The 21,539-nt window shown below is 39.0% G+C and overlaps 1 protein-coding gene across 2 annotated transcripts in view; it reads right to left on the reverse strand.

Moving 5' to 3' along the window:
• The window catches only part of wun (wunen), a 231,924-nt gene that overhangs the window by 26,654 nt on the left and 183,731 nt on the right, over nt 1-21,539 (reverse strand). For both annotated transcript variants that reach the window (XM_073957040.1, XM_073957041.1), the window contains exon 3: nt 12,447-12,598. In XM_073957040.1, the coding sequence (XP_073813141.1) occupies nt 12,447-12,598 (152 nt within the window). The remainder of the gene's footprint in view (nt 1-12,446; nt 12,599-21,539) is intronic.

The raw sequence follows: 21,539 nt of genomic DNA on the forward strand, positions 1-21,539 counted from the left end.
TTAGTGTGTATTCTGAATTCAATAACGTAATACCTTCAAACGGACGGGTAAGTGCAATGTTTATATTATTGAATGATTCTAAAATAATAATTTATTGAAATGTTATTAAACTAAGAAGACATCATGGTTCTTGCTAACAAAGAGCAGTATGAATTTGGAATGGAATTAGACGATGGTGTCATGGGTCTAGTTCCCTATGGTTTTCACGGTGATTCTGAAAGCTCTGATGATAAACTTCCTAAACGCAGGAAGACATTACATGCTGAAGATTCTACATGGTTTGCAGACAAAAACAAAAGATGCAGTGAGTTGGGGCAGAAATACTTGGGAAGACAAAAAAGGACACTATTTGGGATTACAGTGTAGCTAAGAAACCATGTACATTAACGGAATTAATCATGAAATTTAATTGAAGGAAAAGGTTGTAAGGCAAAAATACAAGGTCGTAAGTACAACGTGTCATGTTTTATATTAAATATTAGCCGAACCGGTCCACGTTGCTGGCCCTTGAAACAGTTTATATTACCTTTTCTTATGTCAATTAAATTTTTTTGCATCGCAAATTAGTTGGGATATGCAAGTGAATATCAATAACAAGTAAGAACGTCGTTAAATTCTGCCAGGCCGAACTTGTTATACCCTCCACCATGAGTTGTATTAAATTTTACTTCAGTTAGTTTGCTTTCGTTTATGAAGTAGACTAAATACCAAATTTCAGCAATTTCGGTAAAACAATGTGGCTAACCTTCAAAATACCGAAATTCGGGAGGCACCGTTCTATGGGGCTATATGAAAGCGTGGACCTATATAAACAAATTTATGGGAGAATGTTTTATACCCGAAACGAAGAATAAATACCAAATTTCAGCCATTTCGGAGGGATATTGAGGCAACACCTTCAAAATACCGGAAATCGGCAGGTACCGTTCTGGGGAGGCTATATGAAGGCGTCAATACCAAACATCCTAGAGTCATAGGGTCGGAGATTGAACAACCATTGCCTCGCAAATTAATTTTCTGACCGATACTTTCATAACCCTCCAAAATTCAAAAAAATAAAGCCTCGGATGTTCCTTGTATATTCTCTGAAATTTTCAAAAAACATCGGTTTAGCCGTTTTTGGGTCTATGCGGAACATACAAACATATACACATTGTCTTTTATATATTAGATTTCACACAAAAGTTTTGGTCCATTAAACCCGCTAATAATTATCTCATCACCATGTTAAAATGCAAGCTTATTATCTGTCTTAAACTCAAATCATTCTTAAAATGTCGCTCCGATCGGAATATTACTGGACAGCTACAAATTCGGGAAAAAAATTGTGGATTTGGTTCATTTCACACCTTCCGATCATAACCAACATCTAATGGGGTCACTTCTGGTCGGAACCCGCCCTCTCCACAAAATTTCGTGACGATCGCTCCAAAATTGAGGCCTGGAGTTTTATTACAATTGTTAAAGGATGGACGGACGCACATAGCTAGATCGCTTTTTCTCGTCAAGATATGAAAAAATGGCAAGGGGAGGGGATCTACGACGAATACTTCGCGATGTTACGCGAATATTGGACAAAACAAACTTATAATACCCTTTCCACATTGTTTTGTAAAGTATAAATATTTTATTTTAAAAACGTCCGTAAATTGTAGGAAAAGGTCGTAAGTCCCCACAAAAATACAAAACTGTACAAGGAAAAGGTCGTAAGTCCAAAAACACCCAATTATCTCCCAAACGCGACGGAATTTTATCAAACAAAGTACAGGTATTGAAGCGGAATAAATAAACGAAAAATACCGCCTTTACCACCATAATAAAATCTTTAAAACAGAAAGCGCTGGAATGATTTTTCTTCCTCCTGAAAAATTTATTGAGAGGGACTTACGACCTTTTCCGACGGAGCAGACGATATGTACATTGGGGAGTGCCGCGGCGTGAGTCCTTCACCGCATCAGTTCGGCTTTGTCGAGGGTAGAGGTACTGTGGACGCGTGGATGCATGTGCAGAATAGTCTGAGCGGGTCAAGTGCCAAATATGTCTTAGGCATATTTGTCGACTTCAAAGGCGCATTTGACTTCCTTTCGTGGGATAGCGTGCTCGCAAAGCTGTCTGAGATCGGGTGTCGGGAGTTTCTTCTCTGGTCCAGTTATTTCAGTGGACGAAGGGCTTGTGTCGTGGGAGCCAATGAGACGGTCTGGACAGATGTGGAGCGGAGCTGCCCTCAGGGGTCTATCTGTGGTCCATTTATTTGGAACCTCATGATGGATTCTCTGCTGCGGGAGTTAGCGACCACTTTCAAGATCTGTGCGTATGCTGATGATCTCCTCATCATGATTGAAGGTGAGGCTCGTGCCGAACTGGAACGTCGTGCTGAGGAGGCCATGGGTATCGTGGGGGTCTGGAGTGACCGAGTGGGTGTTGAGGTGTCTAAGGAGAAGACTGAGCTGATGCTGCTGAAAGGCAGATTAGCACACAGTCGACCTCCCCACGTTCGATTTGGTGACCACGGCATACGGTATGTCAAGCAGGTCAAGTACCTTGGGATAACTATGGCCGAGAGAATGAATTTCCTGCCGCACTTCGATCGTTTGAAGGACAAGTTGACTGCTGTAGCTGGAATGGTCAGAAGGATCTTGCGGACCGACTGGGGTTTGAGCAGACGTTCCGTGCGCACCATATATGGTGGACTCTTTGTTGCCTGTGCAACATATGGGGCGCCTGTATGGTGTGCTGCAGCAGAATCTGTTGTTGGGCGTAGAAAGCTCTTGTCGTGTCAACGAGTGGTCATGTTAGCATGTCTGCCAGTGTGTCGCACTGTGTCTACGGACGCAATGCAGGTGCTACTTGGCGCCCTGCCCTTTGACCTGGAAGCGAGATGTAGGACTGTTCTGTACAAGCTGAAGCGTGGCTTGCAACTGTCCGAGGATGATTGGCTCGGGCCTTCTGATCTGGTGGATGGGGATGTTAGGCGGCGCAGTGCAATCCTTCGGGAGCGTGCTGCTGTTAGGTGGCGGACTAGGTGGACGGACAGTGACAAAGGGCGGGTGACGTACGAATTTATTCGTGACGCAACGTTCGTACTGGACCGCCCAGACTTCAGCTTTAGCATGAGTCTGGGATTCTTACTGACGGGGCATGGTTCTCTAAATGCATTTTTATATGCAAGAGGCCTGTCCAGGACAGATTTATGTGGGTGTGGGATGACTGAGGACTGGAGGCATATACTGACGGAATGTCCTTACTATGATGACATTAGAGTTTTAGTCAATATGGGTATAACGTATGGAGGGGCGGGGTGGGATTTTAGTAGGGCACTTGAAGACAGGCGGACTCTTAGTTGTTTAATTAGGTATGCACGTGAAGTGTTTGATAGGAGAAGGACTAGACTTAGTGGAGGTAACTCCTCCACATAGTCATCTCTACAGTTGGGCGTGTTGGTGTCGGAGGAGGAGTGTTGGCGTCGGTGCGTTGTGTTTTTCCCTGGTGTGGATGTCGTGCCGGTCATCCGTGAGGGTGGCTTCGTCCAGTGTTTGTGTTGTGTTGTCCGTTGCCGTGGTCCCTGTGGGCCCTTTGTGCAGTCCGTGAGGGCAGCATGTTAATTGTTTGTGGTCCTGTGTTGATTGTTGTTCTGCTGGCATAATTGGAGGAGGTTACCAGTCCGGGACTGTTTGGAGTCCAACTGGTAGTGGTCACTGGCCACGAAGCCCGACCGGAGGCTATATTCTGGTACCGCGGGTGCCAGGTGCCCCCAGATCCTCGGATCTGGCCTGGCATTTGGTGTTGGCCCCCTTGTGGGAGCATCGCGGTGGCTGTGGTTTAGACCCAAATCGCGGGGAGAGTTTCGGCTCGAATGTGGAGTTGCATTATCAACCGGGTGCCTGACCCATAGAAAGGCAGGAGTTTAGATAGGCTCCGCTCCTAACCAAGGTGGCGATCACGTCCAAATACGTGTGAGCGAATTGGTAGTTAGAAAGAAAGGAATTGGTAGTTAGAAAGAAAACGCAATGAGAACGTATTATAGCAGTCGTTACTCAATACATGAGGCAATCTTTCAGTAATGGTAACTTACTAACTTAGATAGTTTTAATTCTAAACAGAACGATCTTCAACTTTACTTTTCCAATTTTGGATGCCATTTTTGTAATATCACCTCACCTTGGTTTTTCTATCGGATTTTTGACCTTCCCCAAATATGAACAATTTCATTTCGGGGGTGGGGGTGGACTTTGTCCCCTTAAAAACTCCATACGTACGTCCCTGGATCTATCTCCAGTTCTAGGAAAGTGGCTGCTGGAAAGCTACTGGAGTTAGTTGAGTTGGCTTGGCAGATCAACTAAAAATCTACAGTGTGTAGTGCGGGCCTGTTGTGGGTAGATGTTTAGCAGATGTTTTGCACGGTGGCATCAATGCTTGCCCTATAGAAATTAAGACTGCTGTAACATCCCGAGCGTAGTGGTTTGTCATGTCAGCTGACGCTCCTCAGCAGCGATGTACTCCCAGGACCACATCCACGCTATAATTTTTATGGCATCTGCGTGTGAATGCTATTCAAACCTGGCAGATAGGTTTGCTGATCTTGTTATTTTTTAAGTTTAAATCTCTCATTCTAGATCACAAAGATCCCTCCTGACATGTCTGGTTGGGAGGTACTATCCACCATATGGTGATTAGACTGGTTCTCACTGTGTCAATCGAGCAAGTACTGCAACGATTGTGCTCCTGTACTGGAAGCATCTTTGTCTCTTCATGTAGATGGTCCACTGAAGATATGAAGAGGCATCCTATTGAATGTGACCGCGATTCCCCTACCATCAACATGACCTTCAACTCAGTGCTTACCTCTGCCGTCTATGTTGTGAACAGAGTGGCCGCAATTTTAGTGGCGGATATTTACAAATTCCTCGTGCAGAAAAAGGTGATAAGATCAGTCAAATAGGAGTTCAGCCTTTCACAAATGACATTAGGGAAGGTACCTGACGCCATGATCGAACAATCATCCGCATTCGTTATGATATTAATGACGTCTGAAGGGGATGGAATTCAGGAGAGTTATCTTTTATCCCGCTTTGGGGAACTCCCTTTTTCAATCTAGACTCCACTCCACGTATGACTGGCGACCACACATATAATTAATTACCCAACGTCTCAAACTTGGCCGAATGGTAATCTGCTCGATTACCTTAAACTGCGTGGAGTGCTTGTATCAAATTCTTTTGATAAGTCAAGCGCCGCTATCACTGTTCGATTATACGACGTGCTCTGATTGAACCCTCCACTAATATGTATGGAGATGACGTGCAGCGTTGTTGTAGTGCGGAACACTAGCTGATGATTGGCAACTGAATAGCTACTTCTGATTTCTGGCTAGCGACAGATTGAGAACTTTCTTAAGATCATCCAGCTGTTTCAGCATTAACACGGAAATACCGGCAGTGTCTAACGCTTTGTATGATTGGGAGTTTCGTTACTTATCGACATGATAATATCTAATGCGACGTTGTAATCTTCTCTTTGTCCTGGTGAGCTGCGCACCTCTTCGGATCAATCAGTGCAATGTCGCCAAATGTGACTGAGGTCATATCTTACTTCTTTCTAGGGTTCGAGAGGGACTTAACCGTTGCTCACACTTATTCTGGCTACAATGTTGCAACTGTCCAAATGAATTAGCTTACGCTATACCCCCTATAGTAATGGCTTAGTACCGAATGCCACAACTCATGATGATGAGCGCTACAGTCTGGAGTATAGTTATTTATCGGCGGGATGTATAGGTTAAGCAACTCTACCTCGGCTATTCCACACCTAACTGCTACCTCCAGTCATTCCACGTAGAGCCAGGCTCAAGCAAGGGGGACAGACCTAGTATTGAACAGACTAGTGCAATAGGAAAATTAGTCCCACACATGCACCTCTGGTGAGATCGTCTTCAGTACGTTGTAAGGATTACAACGCTGTAAGCTGCCGTTATTTTTGAGCTTGGTCTGCTTTACAGTCGCTGCCATGATATTTTTCCGACTCATAAAACCCACTTGCAATAGACTTCGAGGAAAGATCGAGAAAATATCTTACCTCGAGGTTCATTGCAATTAAAAAGCAACGACTGGTGTTAAGTGCTGCTTCAGCGGCTTCTGTAGGAAGGACTGCGAGACTGTCTCTTATTCTGATAACGACGCAGGAACAAAGTTCCTGACGTAGTTCCTCACTTGAAAGAGTCCAGAGCAACCTCTGAGACGCTACCTGTTGTAGTGATTGCAGCTTCTCGACGTCCAGCAACATTGTGGCCTAACACAAAAAAATGGTCCAAATCGATGTCTGCTCGATCGGATATCAAATACGCCGGAAGAGTGTTTTCCGTCTATCACAACATGATTTGGTTTCTGGTTTATCTATCTCCGGACGTCCAAGTGGCTGGTGTTTTGCCGCTGCATGTTATGGTAACTGAAATGATAAAAAATACATCTTCCGATTCACTTCGGGTGATTAATGCATTTTCATAATCCACATAAAAGCCAGCATATTATACATTAAAGAATACTTGTTCTGGGACTTAGACTGCTCTTGTTCTTAACTCTTCATTAGAAAGACCACTTGATATTATATAGGAAAACTACACTATATTCTATGGGAAAATCTCGTGGCCTTCTAGAGTAACCTCTCATAAACTTCTTTAGGAATGCCTCACGGTCATCTAGTGATGACTTCTTAAAAAAGTTCTCATGGGCCCTAGGATAATCTCAGGATCTCCTATAAGAGGTCCTAATGGTCTTCTATAGAAATATCTAGGGGCAATTTGTAGGAAGACCAAATGATTATCTATAAAAGGACCACGAAGACTACTATTCTATAGGAAAATCTCATCGTCATCAGCAGAAGATTCAAGATTTTCATTCTTTATAGGAGGATATCATAGTCTTCTATATCATATAGTCTATTCAAAGATTCCTACGTCCATACGAAGACTTCACGGTTTTCTATAAGAAGTCCTAATGGTTCTCTATAAAAAAACCTTAAGTAGGAAGATCTCAAAGTCTTCTAGGCAGACCTCATAGACTTCTATTGGAAGACTTCACGGTCTTTTATGGGATAACCTCATGGTCTTCTATCAATATCCTTTTTGATAGAAATACAGCTACGGGAATACCGCTTGATTTTCTATTGGTGGACCACAGGGACTTTTATAAAAATATCAGGTGGTCTTCTTTATGAAGATCTCACTGCCTACGTAAATCTCATAAACTTCTATAGGAATAACTAATGGTCATCAACAAGTAGATTTATAGAAGACTCCATGCCCCATAGAGGAATTCTTCAAGGTCATATATAAAATTATATTAAGGTATTTTAAGGTATATTTTGATATTAAGGGCGCATGCTTTATCGTTAGGAGAAACAAGATCTCATGGTGTTCTATCGGATGACCTATGGGAGAATCTCAAGGTTTTCTATAAGCGTCATTCATAGTAGTAATAGTTATATACAGGAATGACACACATGGTCCCCTATAACAATATTTAAAGGTCTTACATATGAACGCGTCAAAGTCTAGTACATTTATAGGAAAGCTACGTGGCCCTCGATAAGAAGACCTCGTGGTCCGCTATTGGAAAACTCCATTGTCTTCCATTAGAAGACCTCATGGTCCTCTATTGGATGATAAAGGAATATCACGGAGTCATCCATGGGGAAATCTCTTTGTCTTTTATAGTCTTCCAGCAACACTACATAGTTGTTCTTCAAATTTTTATCACTTCCAAAACAAAAATATATCCATAAATTTTTAAATAACAAAAATTATTTCAAACACAATTGATGATTTCGAAATTATCTTTGCACCAATGTTGGGGCCATATGTTATAGATATGTAATTTCTTAGAAACCACTTTCAAATTTCATCAGTTCTTAGCGCAAGTGTCAGCGAAATTCTGTTCACTGGGGGGAGGGAATCGAAAAAAGTTTACGAATGATCTCCATAATTTACACTTTTTCACTTGAAGATTACATATTTCAAGTTGTAAATATCGATGTGCCGATGTTAGAAGAAACGACCGAGAGAAGGGGAGAAGAAGAAGGGTCCATCTTAAATTAAGCACTTGTTAAAATTCAATTAAAAATAATAAATAACATTCAAGTGCAGCAAGTGGCGGCGAATTGCAAACATATGGGGTATGGATGGCATTTTTCGTAATAGTGACCCAATTCCCCTTCGTTTTGGGAATGAAATTCTTTTCGTATGTCTGTCTGTCTGCCCGTTTGTCTTGTTTGTTATTAAATGGAGCGGTGAAACTTCTCAAGAAATTACAAAAAAAAGATATTCATAAACACTCAATTTTGATTACGAAATAAAGTCCACATCAACATCTCAGCTTTTGATGTAGTTATTCAAAACAGTTCCACAAATCATCGAGGGAAGGAGGGCAAAGAAGATGCTGCCTGCAGTCCATTAATATCATAAATTTTAATATCTCGTTTTTTATAAACTGTATTGAATATTTCATTAGGTTTCGATGTCTCGATAGCCTATCCGGCCTATTTGATAACACCGCCATGCGGTAATCCCAAAAAGGCAGAAGTGATAGTGGCTAGAAAGCAAACATATGCTGCTCCCCTGCATTTTGTGTGCCCCGTTTTCATTTCTCTATTATTTTGCAGCTGGCCCAACACATTCAAGTGCTACATGCTTTTGCTCATTTGCTGTTGTTGTTTTAAATTCGATTTCCATTTCCCATTTGGTTCAATTGTTATTTCTTCGTTTGAAGAAGGAAGACAATTGTATCACACAACACCTCGTAAACTATTTTTTTTTTTAATATTTGTTTGTTGTTTATTTTTTAACATTACAAATGTTCAAAACAATGCTATTGTTGTTGTTCTTAATGCAGTTGTTATTTAGAATTTTTGGAACTGCAATTCAATGATATTTCAATTCGAGTTATCGTCTGTTTGCTATTTTAGTTCTGTTATTGTTGTTGCCGTAGCATTTTCAAGTTTTTATTAATTTAGCAGAAACTAAGTTTTAAAACGTAAACTTTAAAGTTGTTTGCCAGGTTAAACCTCAAAACATTTCCTCAGGTCAAACCATGGTGTAAACGACAAGAAGGTCATAGGGTACTCATACAGGTGTTTTTCTCGAAGTCCCCGAGGTCTTTCATCCTTTAGACGAAATTAAGATCATGGACTTCCTATGGAAGACAATGAGGCATTTCTATAGAAGACAAAGAATATCTCGTACAGAAGTCTAAGAGTTCTTACTAAAGTCGACAATGAAGTCTTCTATAGAGGACAATGAGGTCCTTCTTTAGAAGACCATGAGGTCTTCCGAAATAAGTCTTATAGAACACCATAAAGTTCTCCAAAATAAGTCCTATAGAAGACCAAGAGGTCTACCTATAGAAGACAATGAGGCCTTCCTATAAAATAGCATATGGTCTTCGTATAGAAGACCATGAGGTCTTCATATAGAAGACCACGACCATGAGGTATTCCTAGAGAAGACCAAGACCATGAGGTCTTCATATAGAAGACGAAGACCATGAGGTCTTCACATAGAAGACCACGACCATGAGGTCTTCTTATAAAAGATCATGAGGGTTTCCAATAGAGAATCATGAGATCTTCCAATAGAAGACAATGAGGTCTTCCAATAAAAGGTCATGAGGACTTCCTATAGAAGATAATGAGGTCTTCCAATAGAAGAGCATGGTGTCCACTTATAGAAGACCGTGAAGTCTTCCTATATACGGTCTTTAAGTATTCTTATAAAATAACATGGGGTCTTCCCATAGAAGACCATGAGGTCTTCCAATAGAGGACTGTGAGGTCTTCCATTAGAAGATCATGAGTTCTTCCTACAGAAGACCATGGGGTCATCTTATAGAAGACCATGAGGTCTTCCGATAGAAGACTATGAGGTCTTACAATAGAGGACCACGAGATCTTCTTATAGAATACCATGAAAATTTTCCTAAAGATCATGAGATCTTCTATGCTATTTTCCTTCAGGAGAGAAGATAAAGATACATATATCCGTTCTGTTCCGTCTGTTTCGTTTGCCAGATCCGCAATTAACATATGTCGGTGAGATTTAATGTATGTATGTTATGGATGCATTTACGAGGCTTCTCTGGTCTTAGCCGCCTCCGGGGCTACTTTGATTGAAGTTATGCTGCTCTCTCTGCGACAGAACATATTTTAGCGTGTCACCAACTTCATTGTCGGAATACGAGACACCCCCGGTGACGGGAATAGCAAATGAGCGTGATGAACTTCCTTGTACAAACCCTGAAGACACAAGAGTTAGGAAACTTACTCTTTGAGTCATCAATGCAACATTTGGTACAGAATTGGGTAAATTGTGGGCAACGGTCAAATTACTCTCGAATCCGGGAAAGAAAGATCTTTGAACAAGCTTTTGACAGGCAGTTTATAGAGCATATCGAGAGTGATAGGGTTCAAAATAATGTGCCACGCCGTATATGAGCCCCCGCAGTCGAGGAGGTACCACCACAATTCACGATGAGCGATGTTGCAGATGTCATCCGAAACGCTAAATCACCCAAAGCGTTGGGCCCACAAGGAATCTCAATGGTAATGCTTAAAAACTGGATGAACCCGGATTTGGGTTTTGAAAAAAGTCCATAGAACACGAAATGCGTGGACTCGTTTGTGAATTTCAGAAAAAAAGAAGTCGAAGTTCCATAGAATAAAATATGGAATTTCCCAAGGCGGGGTAATATCTCCCAAATTGTTTAACCTCTACCTCCAGACAGCATAGTGATCGTAATATATGATCTTATCGTCGCAGTTCTTCCACCTGAAGAATATGAAGATATCCGCCGCTAAATAAGGCTCTGCTGAATAACCCAATGCATTAGGTTTAACGTTCGAAAGCATGTTTAAGCAATTCACAAATATATGCGAAAAGATCAGAAGTAGGAACAAGGTCCTCAAGTCACTGGTCGGTTGCACTTGGGGTGCTGACCGAGAAATCTTGTTGACTTCTTATAAGGCAAATGACAGGTCTGTGCACCCATGTGGTATGTAAATGTTAGCACTAATTGTGGAAGAATATTCAAACCTGTTAGAATGTCGCCCTGAAGACTGCAGCAGTGTTATTCCTCATGACCATCTTAAATCAAATTTTTTGAAGATATGGTCGTGGCGTGCTCCTAAAGACGACAATTTTTTTTCCCAATTTTGGACAATATTTCATTTTTGCAAATATCTGGAGAAAGAAAAAGTTATTGTACCCATTATTTTTTTAGGTAGGTAGGATTGTGGCCTTTAAGAACCGTTTTAATAAATTACTGTAGCGTTTACTGAAGTAAGTTATTTAATTTTTCCTTAGGTACAAAATTTTAGTGAAATTTCAACTTTAGTGGACTATAAATTTAGGGAACAGCATGAAACATAGTTTCGTTTTCGCAGAATGGTGCCTGACATTGTCCTTTTTCAGCCCATGGGCATTTTTTAATATATTAGTTTCATACAAGGTGGCGCAAAAGTAAACTTCCGATGTTAGTTGTCTGTAATTAAAAAAAAAAAAACTGAAAAACTTTGATTCTTACCTTGGATTATTTTTATTTGGTCTTTTAATTTTATTTTACATCAAGTCGAGAATAGGATGTCATATAAATGATCGCCACAGTTTATTGTCATTTGAGCCCTTTTTATGGCATTTTCCATCGCTTTGACCAAAACTTCCGGCGATAGGTCCTCACACTCTTGACGGATATTGTCTTTAAGAGCTGAAAGAGTCTGAGGCTTGTTGACATAAACCCGCGACTTCAAAAAGCCCCACAAAAAGAATAAAATAAATAAAATAAATAGTCACCAATATTGCGCGTTCTGGAGCAGTGTAGCGTAACATTGTTTATTAACGTGTATTTCACATGTGTTTACTACACAAATGTGAAAACAGAATCGACATCGCAAAATTTATAGCATTTTCTGTTAGGAGGATTACTTTTGCGCCACCTTGTATGAGTTTTATGAGAACTCAATGGGATTAGTTAAACGAATGGAATCACTTCAATTGACATAAGAATCAAGGTCGATGACTCAATTGAAAAACAAGTATGGATCGGTTGGTTTGCAAATCTACGCTTGGTTCGATATATGGGAAAATGTTACGTCTCTAGCAAACTATGTTAGGCCATGTTTATATTATAGTCTATTGCAGGGTTAAACTTCTTAATGAAGATTTATTTGACGTATACACAAAGAAATTGACATTTGAAACCCAGTAGGTTTGTTAAATCCTGTTATATATAAACGTACTATAAGCATCTTATACAAGCCAGAATTAAATTTCAAGTGGTTCTGTCATTGCATAATCATTTCTAATAATATCTTTATTAACCTACCCAAGATTTTTATGGAAAACAATCAAAAATATAATTTAAACAAAAATTAATGAACATTTAAAATCACATTCTTTTACTTACCACACAAACAGGAAGCACCAGGCCAATTAAGTATAACAAGAAATTATTGATGGTGGATTCTTTGAAGGGATGCTTCAGCGATTCATCGTCACAAAAGAAGCCGCGTTTGTACGGATCACCCCACAAGAAAAAGCACAAAATGGGAAAAAGAACTGTAACGAGAATGGAAACAAAAACAATTAACTAAAAATTTTTAAATATTTTGACAGCAATATAATCGGCTCCAAAAACCACACACGCACACATCCAATCACACACATAAAGAAGAAAGTTTAAATTGTTTGTTTATAACAATAAAATTGAAATGTGTAAAAGAAGGAAAATTTAAGGCAAACAAGCTTTGGTGTATGCTTTAAAAGTTTTCGTTGGAAAATAAAGTCATAAAAATCTTCATTGATTAACTTCCTCAATCGACTAATTGGACTCGAACAGATGGAACTCTATGATGATGATGGTGATGAGGCAATAAAACGTTTATGAAAATTGGGTTCTGGGATGTGTGTGCCGAATGGCCGCAGTGGCAAAATTTTTATGAGAATTTTTTGGAGGCATTTTTTATTATATTTCTTTTAAATTCTTTTGATGCATTTTTCATGTAAATAAGGAAACCAAGGTAGGTAAACTAGTTCTTTAAGATATCCACAACTGGCTGGCTGCTGCCTTGCCTGACTGAAATAAACAATTTGTTCTGCATTTATTTTTAGACATGTTGTTGTCCATCTTTAATTTTTTCAGATCTTAAAGGAAATGTTGATGTTCCATTCGTTTGTTATTTTGTTACACTTAAGTGTCAATTCTAAGGATCCCCGGACAAACACACACACTTGCCGCCATATGGCGCAGCAAGTGTGAGTATGTCAGTCCCTGTGTCTAATTTCCAAGTGTTTGGGTAATAGGATCTGAAGCAATTCATATTTCGATGTGACAAATTTAAAGATCTCACAAAAAACTAATCAGCGGATGTTGAGAATTGTTGGAGATGAGGCGGCAAATTGTCTGCGGCTGTCCTGTGTGTTCTTTATTTTACTAATTTCAGATCTTTTGCTGTAGGTTTTTAAAGGTACAGAGTCTGTTTTCAAAAAAAAAAAAAAAAAAAAAAAACAAAAAAATCTCACAGAGAATTAAAAAGTCAGACAATTAGAAATAATGATTCCCATAATTGTCTTAAACAAGTTGAAGACAGATTTAATTATGTTCCCAGATCACGCGTGATTGTTGTTATGGGTGAATGAAATTTCAATTGGCAATAGCTTAAATACGACCTAGGACCACCTACAACGGAGTCCATACCAACATATGAAAAAAAAACGAGAAACAAATAAAAAAGTATCAGTCGGCTTTGTCGACAGAGATAAACCCCTAGCCTGTGTGAATAGAGACATTTGTGTACAGATCGATTGCCAGCTATACAATCAAAATCCCTTCCCGCAAAACTTATGTATGTATTTGAAACTTGCCGGCAACAATATGAATTTGGACTAAAGCCCAAAAGTTTTGCGGAGGATATACATGATGCCATACTGCATTTTGGAAGTGGATCTTATTTTGGGCATCATTCCTTTCATTAGATATCGCTCCCACCAGGCATTTCCGTGGTTATAGAATAACTAGTTACTCTGTGCGACATGCCCTTGTTGAAATAATGGGTTAGTAGGGGGTTTTGTAAGGGGTTACGACTACCAAAAAGTACTATAAAACCCACTATTTAGTAAGGATTTTTTTGCTTGGACGATGTGCCTTCGAGAGTTATCGTGCACACTATTTTAGTGAAAACTTTTGAACTTTTGTGGTTTAGATACCCGAAAAGAGGACCTATTTGCCCATCTTCGAAGTTGATGTAAGTTATGCCTAAATATTACGAAGGACATACATAGATTAGGTTTGAATATGGATTATATCGGTTCACTCCTTCAGGTACCTCCCATACAACATTTTAAGTTTTCGATTTGACCGAATCTTTGCACTTCGAAAAATTATTTCCAAACGCACCTCAAGTACCATGATGGTTTATATGGGACAACATCTGCGGGTACCATCCTGACAAAAGTCCAATGTACGTGCAGTTTAAGGGCTGTTCGAGGATCCTGTGTACATTTTGACCTAAGGTACTTATTGCAGTCTTGTTTAAAGCGATATTCTATTTTTCGTGACATAATTGTCCAAAAGCTCTAAATCATACGGTGAACAACTAAAAACGATGGTGGGTGTGATAACTATATGATGGAATGACCCTAATATAAGATACACTTCCAAAGCGGACTATGTCGGTCCATTGCTTAAGATACCTCCCTCGGAAAAGTGTAACACTTTTGCGCTATAATCCTAAACAACATTTAACGTCCACAATCGTTATATCGTTAACTTACTTTCTCATCCTCGTATCGTAGGAGAGATAGAAATGGGAATTTGATGTTCTCAATTTTCTAATAATTACATTTAAACTTTAACTTAACTGATGAATCAAAAAAGTACGAAAAAGGGTGTTGTGGCTGCGCTAAAAAAGCATTTGTCGTGAACAGTTATACAGGTTGAATGAGAAAAAAGCTCATCACTGCAAACACAACTAACATTTGAGAAATGAAAAGTTCGTTGACAGAGAAGCCACTCCACAGCTCAACTCTAACGAGAAACTAATCAAAAAAGTAATAGTTTTTTATATCTCCTGAAAAATTTTATTTTTTAAGATATGAAGCTGAAAAAGTTGTACATCGATATACCTCAAAAGTTTCGATATTTTTGCTGGCGATTTCAAAAAGATTCTGACAAAAAAATTTGGGGAGAAAGAATTTGGTTGTGCAGCCGGTATTCGATCTGCCTATAGGTTGAAGTCTCAATTGACACAGACAGATCCGATCTTTTTTTACTTGTTTTACGGAAAATATCACGAATTTTCATGAGTTTGCTTCCAACCATTTACAAGTTAGGGCAAATTTAAAACATTTTTGGGAACAAGTGATTAATCGGTGTTGGCAGAGTCCTTTTTATTACGGATTTGCTTATTGTTATTTCTTTAAACTATGTGACTTCTGAAGAAATAAACTTAATTTTGAAAATTAATTGCCACCGTGGTGCAATGGTATGCACGCCCGCCTTGCACGCAGAAGGTCGGGGGTTTGATTCCTCGGCCAAGCAACATCAAACATTTTTCAACGGTGGCAAAATACCCCTCAGTAATGTTGGCGACATTTCCTGAGTATTTCAGCCTTGAAAAACTTCTCTACAAGTGGTGTCTTAAGACACGCCGTTCGGACTCGGCGATAAACAGTAGGTCCCATATCATTGAGCTAAATATGAATCGGGGTGCACTCATTGATATGAGAGAAGTCTCCCTTGTCCCGTATGGGATGTTGTGGAACAATGTTTTTTGTGAATAAAATACAGCCGGAACAACATTTGGATGGCTGGATGGATGGAGTGTTTTTGTGACGTAACCAATTTTGTCAGGGCTTAGCTAAAAGTTTCCCGAGTTCAGAACTATTGTTTTCTGAGATATTTGTTTGACCATATTTTGGCAAAGCCCAAAAGATTTTCAGTATATCTATGATGGAAATTCTCTGCTGGAATTAGAACCAAAATGCCAAATAAGAGCTAATGTGGTTGAAAATTCTGGAAAATACCAAACCGTAAACCTATGTATGTATGTATGTATGTATGTATGTACGTATGTAATATTCGTTCGTTGTTCTCTCTCTATTGAATTCAATATTTCGCATAAAATTAATTAACAAAACCTTTTAAATAGCTTTACGTAATGCTACAAAACAGTTTTCACTTTCATGATTTTTAGCCAAGGTCGTATAAGGACTATCTTCGGTATTGGTCGTCTTCTGATAGTGTATAAAGAATCATTTATGGTCTTCTATGAGAAACCCATCTGGTCATCATAAAAACTCTTTCTTGATATTTTATTAATGTTTCACATCTGTCGTCCATCCCTTTTGATAATTTTGATGGCCTTCAAAACTCCTATGTGGTCGTCCATGAAGACTCCCTTATGGACGGCTAAAAATGCTCACTTCTGGTAGTACAACAATTTTTGTTTTTTCGTTATCGATCAGAATGTAATCGCTGCAGACGATCGTATGTATATAAGGACTATGGTCGTATATAAAGATTCCTTTGTGATCGTTTACAAATATTCCTTTGTTATCGTATATAATAATTCCCTTGTGTTCGTCTATAAAGAATACCTTCTGGACTTCTATAAAGACTCGTTTCAGGTTTTCCATAAAGACTTTTTTATTGTTGTACATATAGGCTCCCATCCGGTCGTCCATAAAAAATCATATCTGATCCTCCTTAAATTCTCGCTTTTTGGGCTTCTATAAAGATTTCCTTCTTCCCCATTCCACCGTCTGTGAAGAGTCTCCACGAAGACTCCCTTTCGTTCATACTACCATATTTTTGGTCATGTATAAAGATTAATCATTGTCGTCTAGTGATCGTTAAACAATCCCTGCTGATCACCTATAGATAGAGCCGCCTTCTGGACATGTATAGAGATTCCCTTCTGGTCGTCCATAAAGATTGTTTCCTGTATGTCTATAATAATTTCCTTCAACTCTTCTATAAAGATTCTCTTCTGATCGCCATATTTTGTCCATCCGATAATGCAAGCTTACATTTGAGCTAAACCCATTTCGTACTTGGTGTTCGATTTTTCGAACAGTAAAATCACTTTTTTCAAACATTTTTTCAAAATATTTATGGATGAAAAAGGTAAAATATTAAACAAATTTTACTATATACGTATATTAAGTCTCATCTGTCAGCAAATAAAAAAAATCTTTCTTTGAAAACTCCCCCTCCCCCTCGATGGTAGTGGTACAATTTAAAGTTTGTATGGGACCAAAGGCGAATTTTCACAAAATCACTCTACAGATCACATTTATTGTCCAATCGATGAAAAAAGTTTACCAGTTCTTTGTAGTGGCTAAACAAGTAATCCTACAAAAATTTTGAAAATCGGGTCAGATTTTAATAATAGCTATATAAAGGGCCAATGGAAACTTTGAGGCCCCAGTGGCACGTGTTTTTAGATTTTAGACATCAGTGGGTCCTAATTACCCAAAAAGAGTATTTTTTATACCCTCACATATACAAGGGCATGTCGCGCGAAATTAGTAGGGTATGTACACTGTCATACGGGCAAAATTTACTTCATCGAAATAATGGTTTTCGACCCCAAGTATGATTGGACGAAATCCGTTTCAGACAATTTGGAGTTGATTTAGCCATGTCCATCCGTCCGTCTGTCTCGCTGAAGTGCACGATAAATCTCGAACGGATCAACAGATTCGGTCCAAAATTTGGCTTCGTAATAGTTTGTCCAAACTTAGTTTAAGTTCGAAGATGGGTTATATCGCTCCGCTCCTTCTGGTACATCCCCGCAAAAGTTCGAAAATGTTCAGAAAATTTGTGCTCACGATAACTCTTAAAGGGAGCAATCGATTTGGTCCATACTTTGCACATGGTGAAATTTCTACCAGACTTAGATGAGGTTCCAAAATGGCCTCCATCTGTTCACTCCTTCGGGTACCTCCCACACAAAATTACGGAAAAGTTCAGTTTGGGACCTGCTCTCGAATTGCTTTGGTTTTTGTTGTTGCAACGTTAATTCACTGTCCCTCATACGACGGTACAAGTTTCATCATGGGCAAGTCCATACTTCCTGAGAAAATAGCCTGAAAGTTGCAAAAAAACCCTATGACACCGTGTGCAGTGGTTGGAGCGCATGATAACTCTCGAACGGATCTGCCGATTCAGTCCAAAAGTCCATACTTTACACATCCTTATATATCTACCAGATATAGATCAGGTTCGAATATGGTCATTATTTGTCTACTCCTTCGGGTACCTCCCTCACAAAATTTCGGATAAGTTCACTTTAAGACCTGATCTCGAATCACTTTGATTTTTGTTGAAGCAACTTGCCCTCGCTGCCCCAATTACCGCGGTAAAGTTTTTTTCAGGTGCAAGTTCATACTTCTTGAGAAAACAGGCCGAATAGTGTAAAAGCCCCTACAGCACTCTATGTTTTGGCTGGAGAGTACGATAACTCTCGAACTGTTCAACCGATTTGGTCCAAAATTCCATAATGGGCTATGTCGGTCCATTCCTTTAAGTAACATCTTTTGAACTTTAATCCTAATCCACATTTTTGTCGGCGAGTTCTAATATCCAAAAAATGCCACAAAATTCTGAAAAAAACCCTAAATAGTTCTATCTTTCCGTAGATGAAAGTTTCAATTCACATATGCTGAGGGTATAACTCTGTCGGCAAAGCCGACTGATACTTATGGCTTAAAGTCTGTTTGTGATGTGGAGTGGATCAAGATCCTATAATTTTCATATTTCCTTGGTTTATCATCATGGTTCTAGACTTCTGTAGCATTTTTTCGAAACGTTTATTCTCCGGCCTAGCCATAAAGTCACAGTCCCACATAAAAAAAATTAAAAATTCACATACGATTTTTTATGTTGAAGACAATTCTGCAGGTATTACGCCCAATTGAAATTTATGGTTTGCAACGCAACAAACAAATTCTGATGGCACTCACCCACACCATTTGAGTGCAGTTTTTTGTTGCTACTCTAAAAGAGTTGCCTTGTTCAACAACACCAGATAATGGAGTTCAAACTCTAGGGAGATACAAATTCCTCAACCACCACCCCAAACAATTAACAATTGTTGCATGAAATAAGTGTGTAAATTTGTATGGCATGGGATGGGTGATGGGGGTGTTGTTGCTTAACAACCTCCAAATGCTGCTTTAATTACATGCATCCATGATTGTTGTTGGCGACAAATAGAACAACAAGAACAACATCGGCACATCTGCATACTGTGTGGACAATTTTCTAAGGGCTCCACCATTCTCTGCTATGCAATGACTTGGGCAACCTTCTTCGTCGGCAGATGTTATTTTCTATGTTTAGAACTTGCTGCAGCAGCAATTTTTGTAATGAGGAAGGGGGTAGCGTCAACAGTCTGCATTCGAAAATAATTGGAAAACATTGCAGCAATGTCAAAGTTATGTTTAAACATTTTTAAATGTTTTTTTTTTTAATTTCTTTTTGGTTAATTAATTGGCGTCTCTAGCTTTTTATGGCAATCGGTACGATTATGATCGCTTTGGCAAATGCTCTGAATGCCAATTAAGATTTTTTAATGGTAAAGTTTTTACGATTTAAAATTACTTCATGTTATTAAACATTGAAATATGAGGGACAATGTCAATATCTTCCTTTATTGACTAGATGCACATGAAGTCATTATAAAGATATGAAGAAACTAACATAGAAAGTATCATCATTAATGTCGTAAACGTCAATTCTAAGGTGACCTTTGAATTTGGGAAAACATTTCATAAGGGGAAAACATTTCATAGACACACAGAGAGAGTATTTAATGTTGACAAGAAGGGAGCCCTTCTGGAACGGAATCTTTATAGAAGAGAGCAAAGGAAGTTTTTCAAGACGACCAGAATGTAGTTTTTCAAAAATACCGAAAGGGAGATTTTATAGACGACCAGAAGGGAGTCTTAATGGACAACCAGAAGAAGACCCGAAAGGTACTCTTTATAGACGACTAGAAGGAGGTTTCTATATACTACCCGAAGAAAGTCCTAATGGGAAACCAGAATGCGCTCTTTATAGGGACTCCCGGACAGAGCTTCGATTTACTCGCGAGTGAAAATTTGGTGAGAGGTGGTAATTTTTTTTGGGTGCAATAGTTTGGGTGGGTGTGGAGCAAGTTTATTTAAGGGCGGGCTAAGTTTTTGTTTGGTGGTGGAGAGGGGGCAAGTTGCCCCCCTCAACTTGCTCGAATTCGAGCGAGTATTCTGAGCTCTGCTCCCGGAAGGGAGTATTTATGTACAAAAAGAAGGAAGTCTTCAAATATTATCAGAAGGCAGTCTTCATAGATGACCGCTTTAATAGTGACAATAACTTTATTCACACAATATCCCGGACACTATTTTATAAGCAATAGGGGCCGGACTTGTGCCTTTATAATTAGAGCATACAGCCTTATCACCTCACTTATGGACGGAGCATAAGATGATCTAGTTCCAACCGTCGGGTACGCGTTCTTCCTTTCATATGGTTTTAACCAATGAACGGAAAGAAACAAAACGATTCCCGTACCAATCACACAAAGCCACAAACTTTTCAGCTTCTCCGAATCGTTTCAATCTCACAACCAAAACAAAAACACCAACTTTTCAACGTAAAAAGATGGAAACCGTACGATTGGTGAAATGTAACTTCAGCTATGCTTTGCCGAGTTGTTTCATTCACCACCGAAACGACAAGTATTTTTGGGAAACGTTTGCCATGCGTTATGGTCAATGACACACTCAGACACACACACACACACATGTGATTGCTTAACAACCCAGCCAACAATTTTTTCCGAGGGCTCTGATTTCCGATTTTTTTCCGAAATTTTCTGAATATTTTTTAGATATTTGTCGATTTCTCTAATATTTTTCTAGAAATTGTACCGATTTTCTAAAACTTTTTTTTAAGAATCTCTGCACATTTTCTGAAGAAACTTAAGAGTCTCGTGCCGAATTCGTTCCGATTTCTAATCGATTTTCTAAGGGATCTTTTTGTTCGATTGTTGTCGAAAAACAAAGTGATTTTTTATAAAATTCGCATATACAGTTTTTGAATTGTTTTAATATAAATGCAACATATAATAATTCAAGCTAGTGTTGATAGCTTTAACATACTCGTGCACATTCTTCTACTATTAATCACAACATGATAACAACAGGGAAAATCATTAGAATCATCCATAAATAGCGCATTAAAAGAGAATTGTTTCTGAGTTGGGGATTTGCCCTGTGTTGTGTGTCAATATCAGTCAGCGGCCAAGAATTCCATCAGATTTTTTCCAGAAAATCTAATCTCTTCTTCGAATTTTTCCAGAATTTCTTTCCGAATTCGGACCGATTTTCTTCAAAAAATCTAAATTTTCCACCGAATTTTCCAGAATTTTTTTCCGAATTCGGACCGAATTCGTTGCGAAACTCTAATATTTTGTTAGAATTTTCTTAGAAAATTCTTTCCGATTTCGGTGGACAC

The sequence above is a fragment of the Musca autumnalis genome, unplaced genomic scaffold (assembly GCF_047663935.1).
Source record: "Musca autumnalis isolate F117 unplaced genomic scaffold, ASM4766393v1 scaffold_5, whole genome shotgun sequence".
In the NCBI taxonomy this organism is placed as follows: domain Eukaryota; kingdom Metazoa; phylum Arthropoda; class Insecta; order Diptera; family Muscidae; genus Musca; species Musca autumnalis.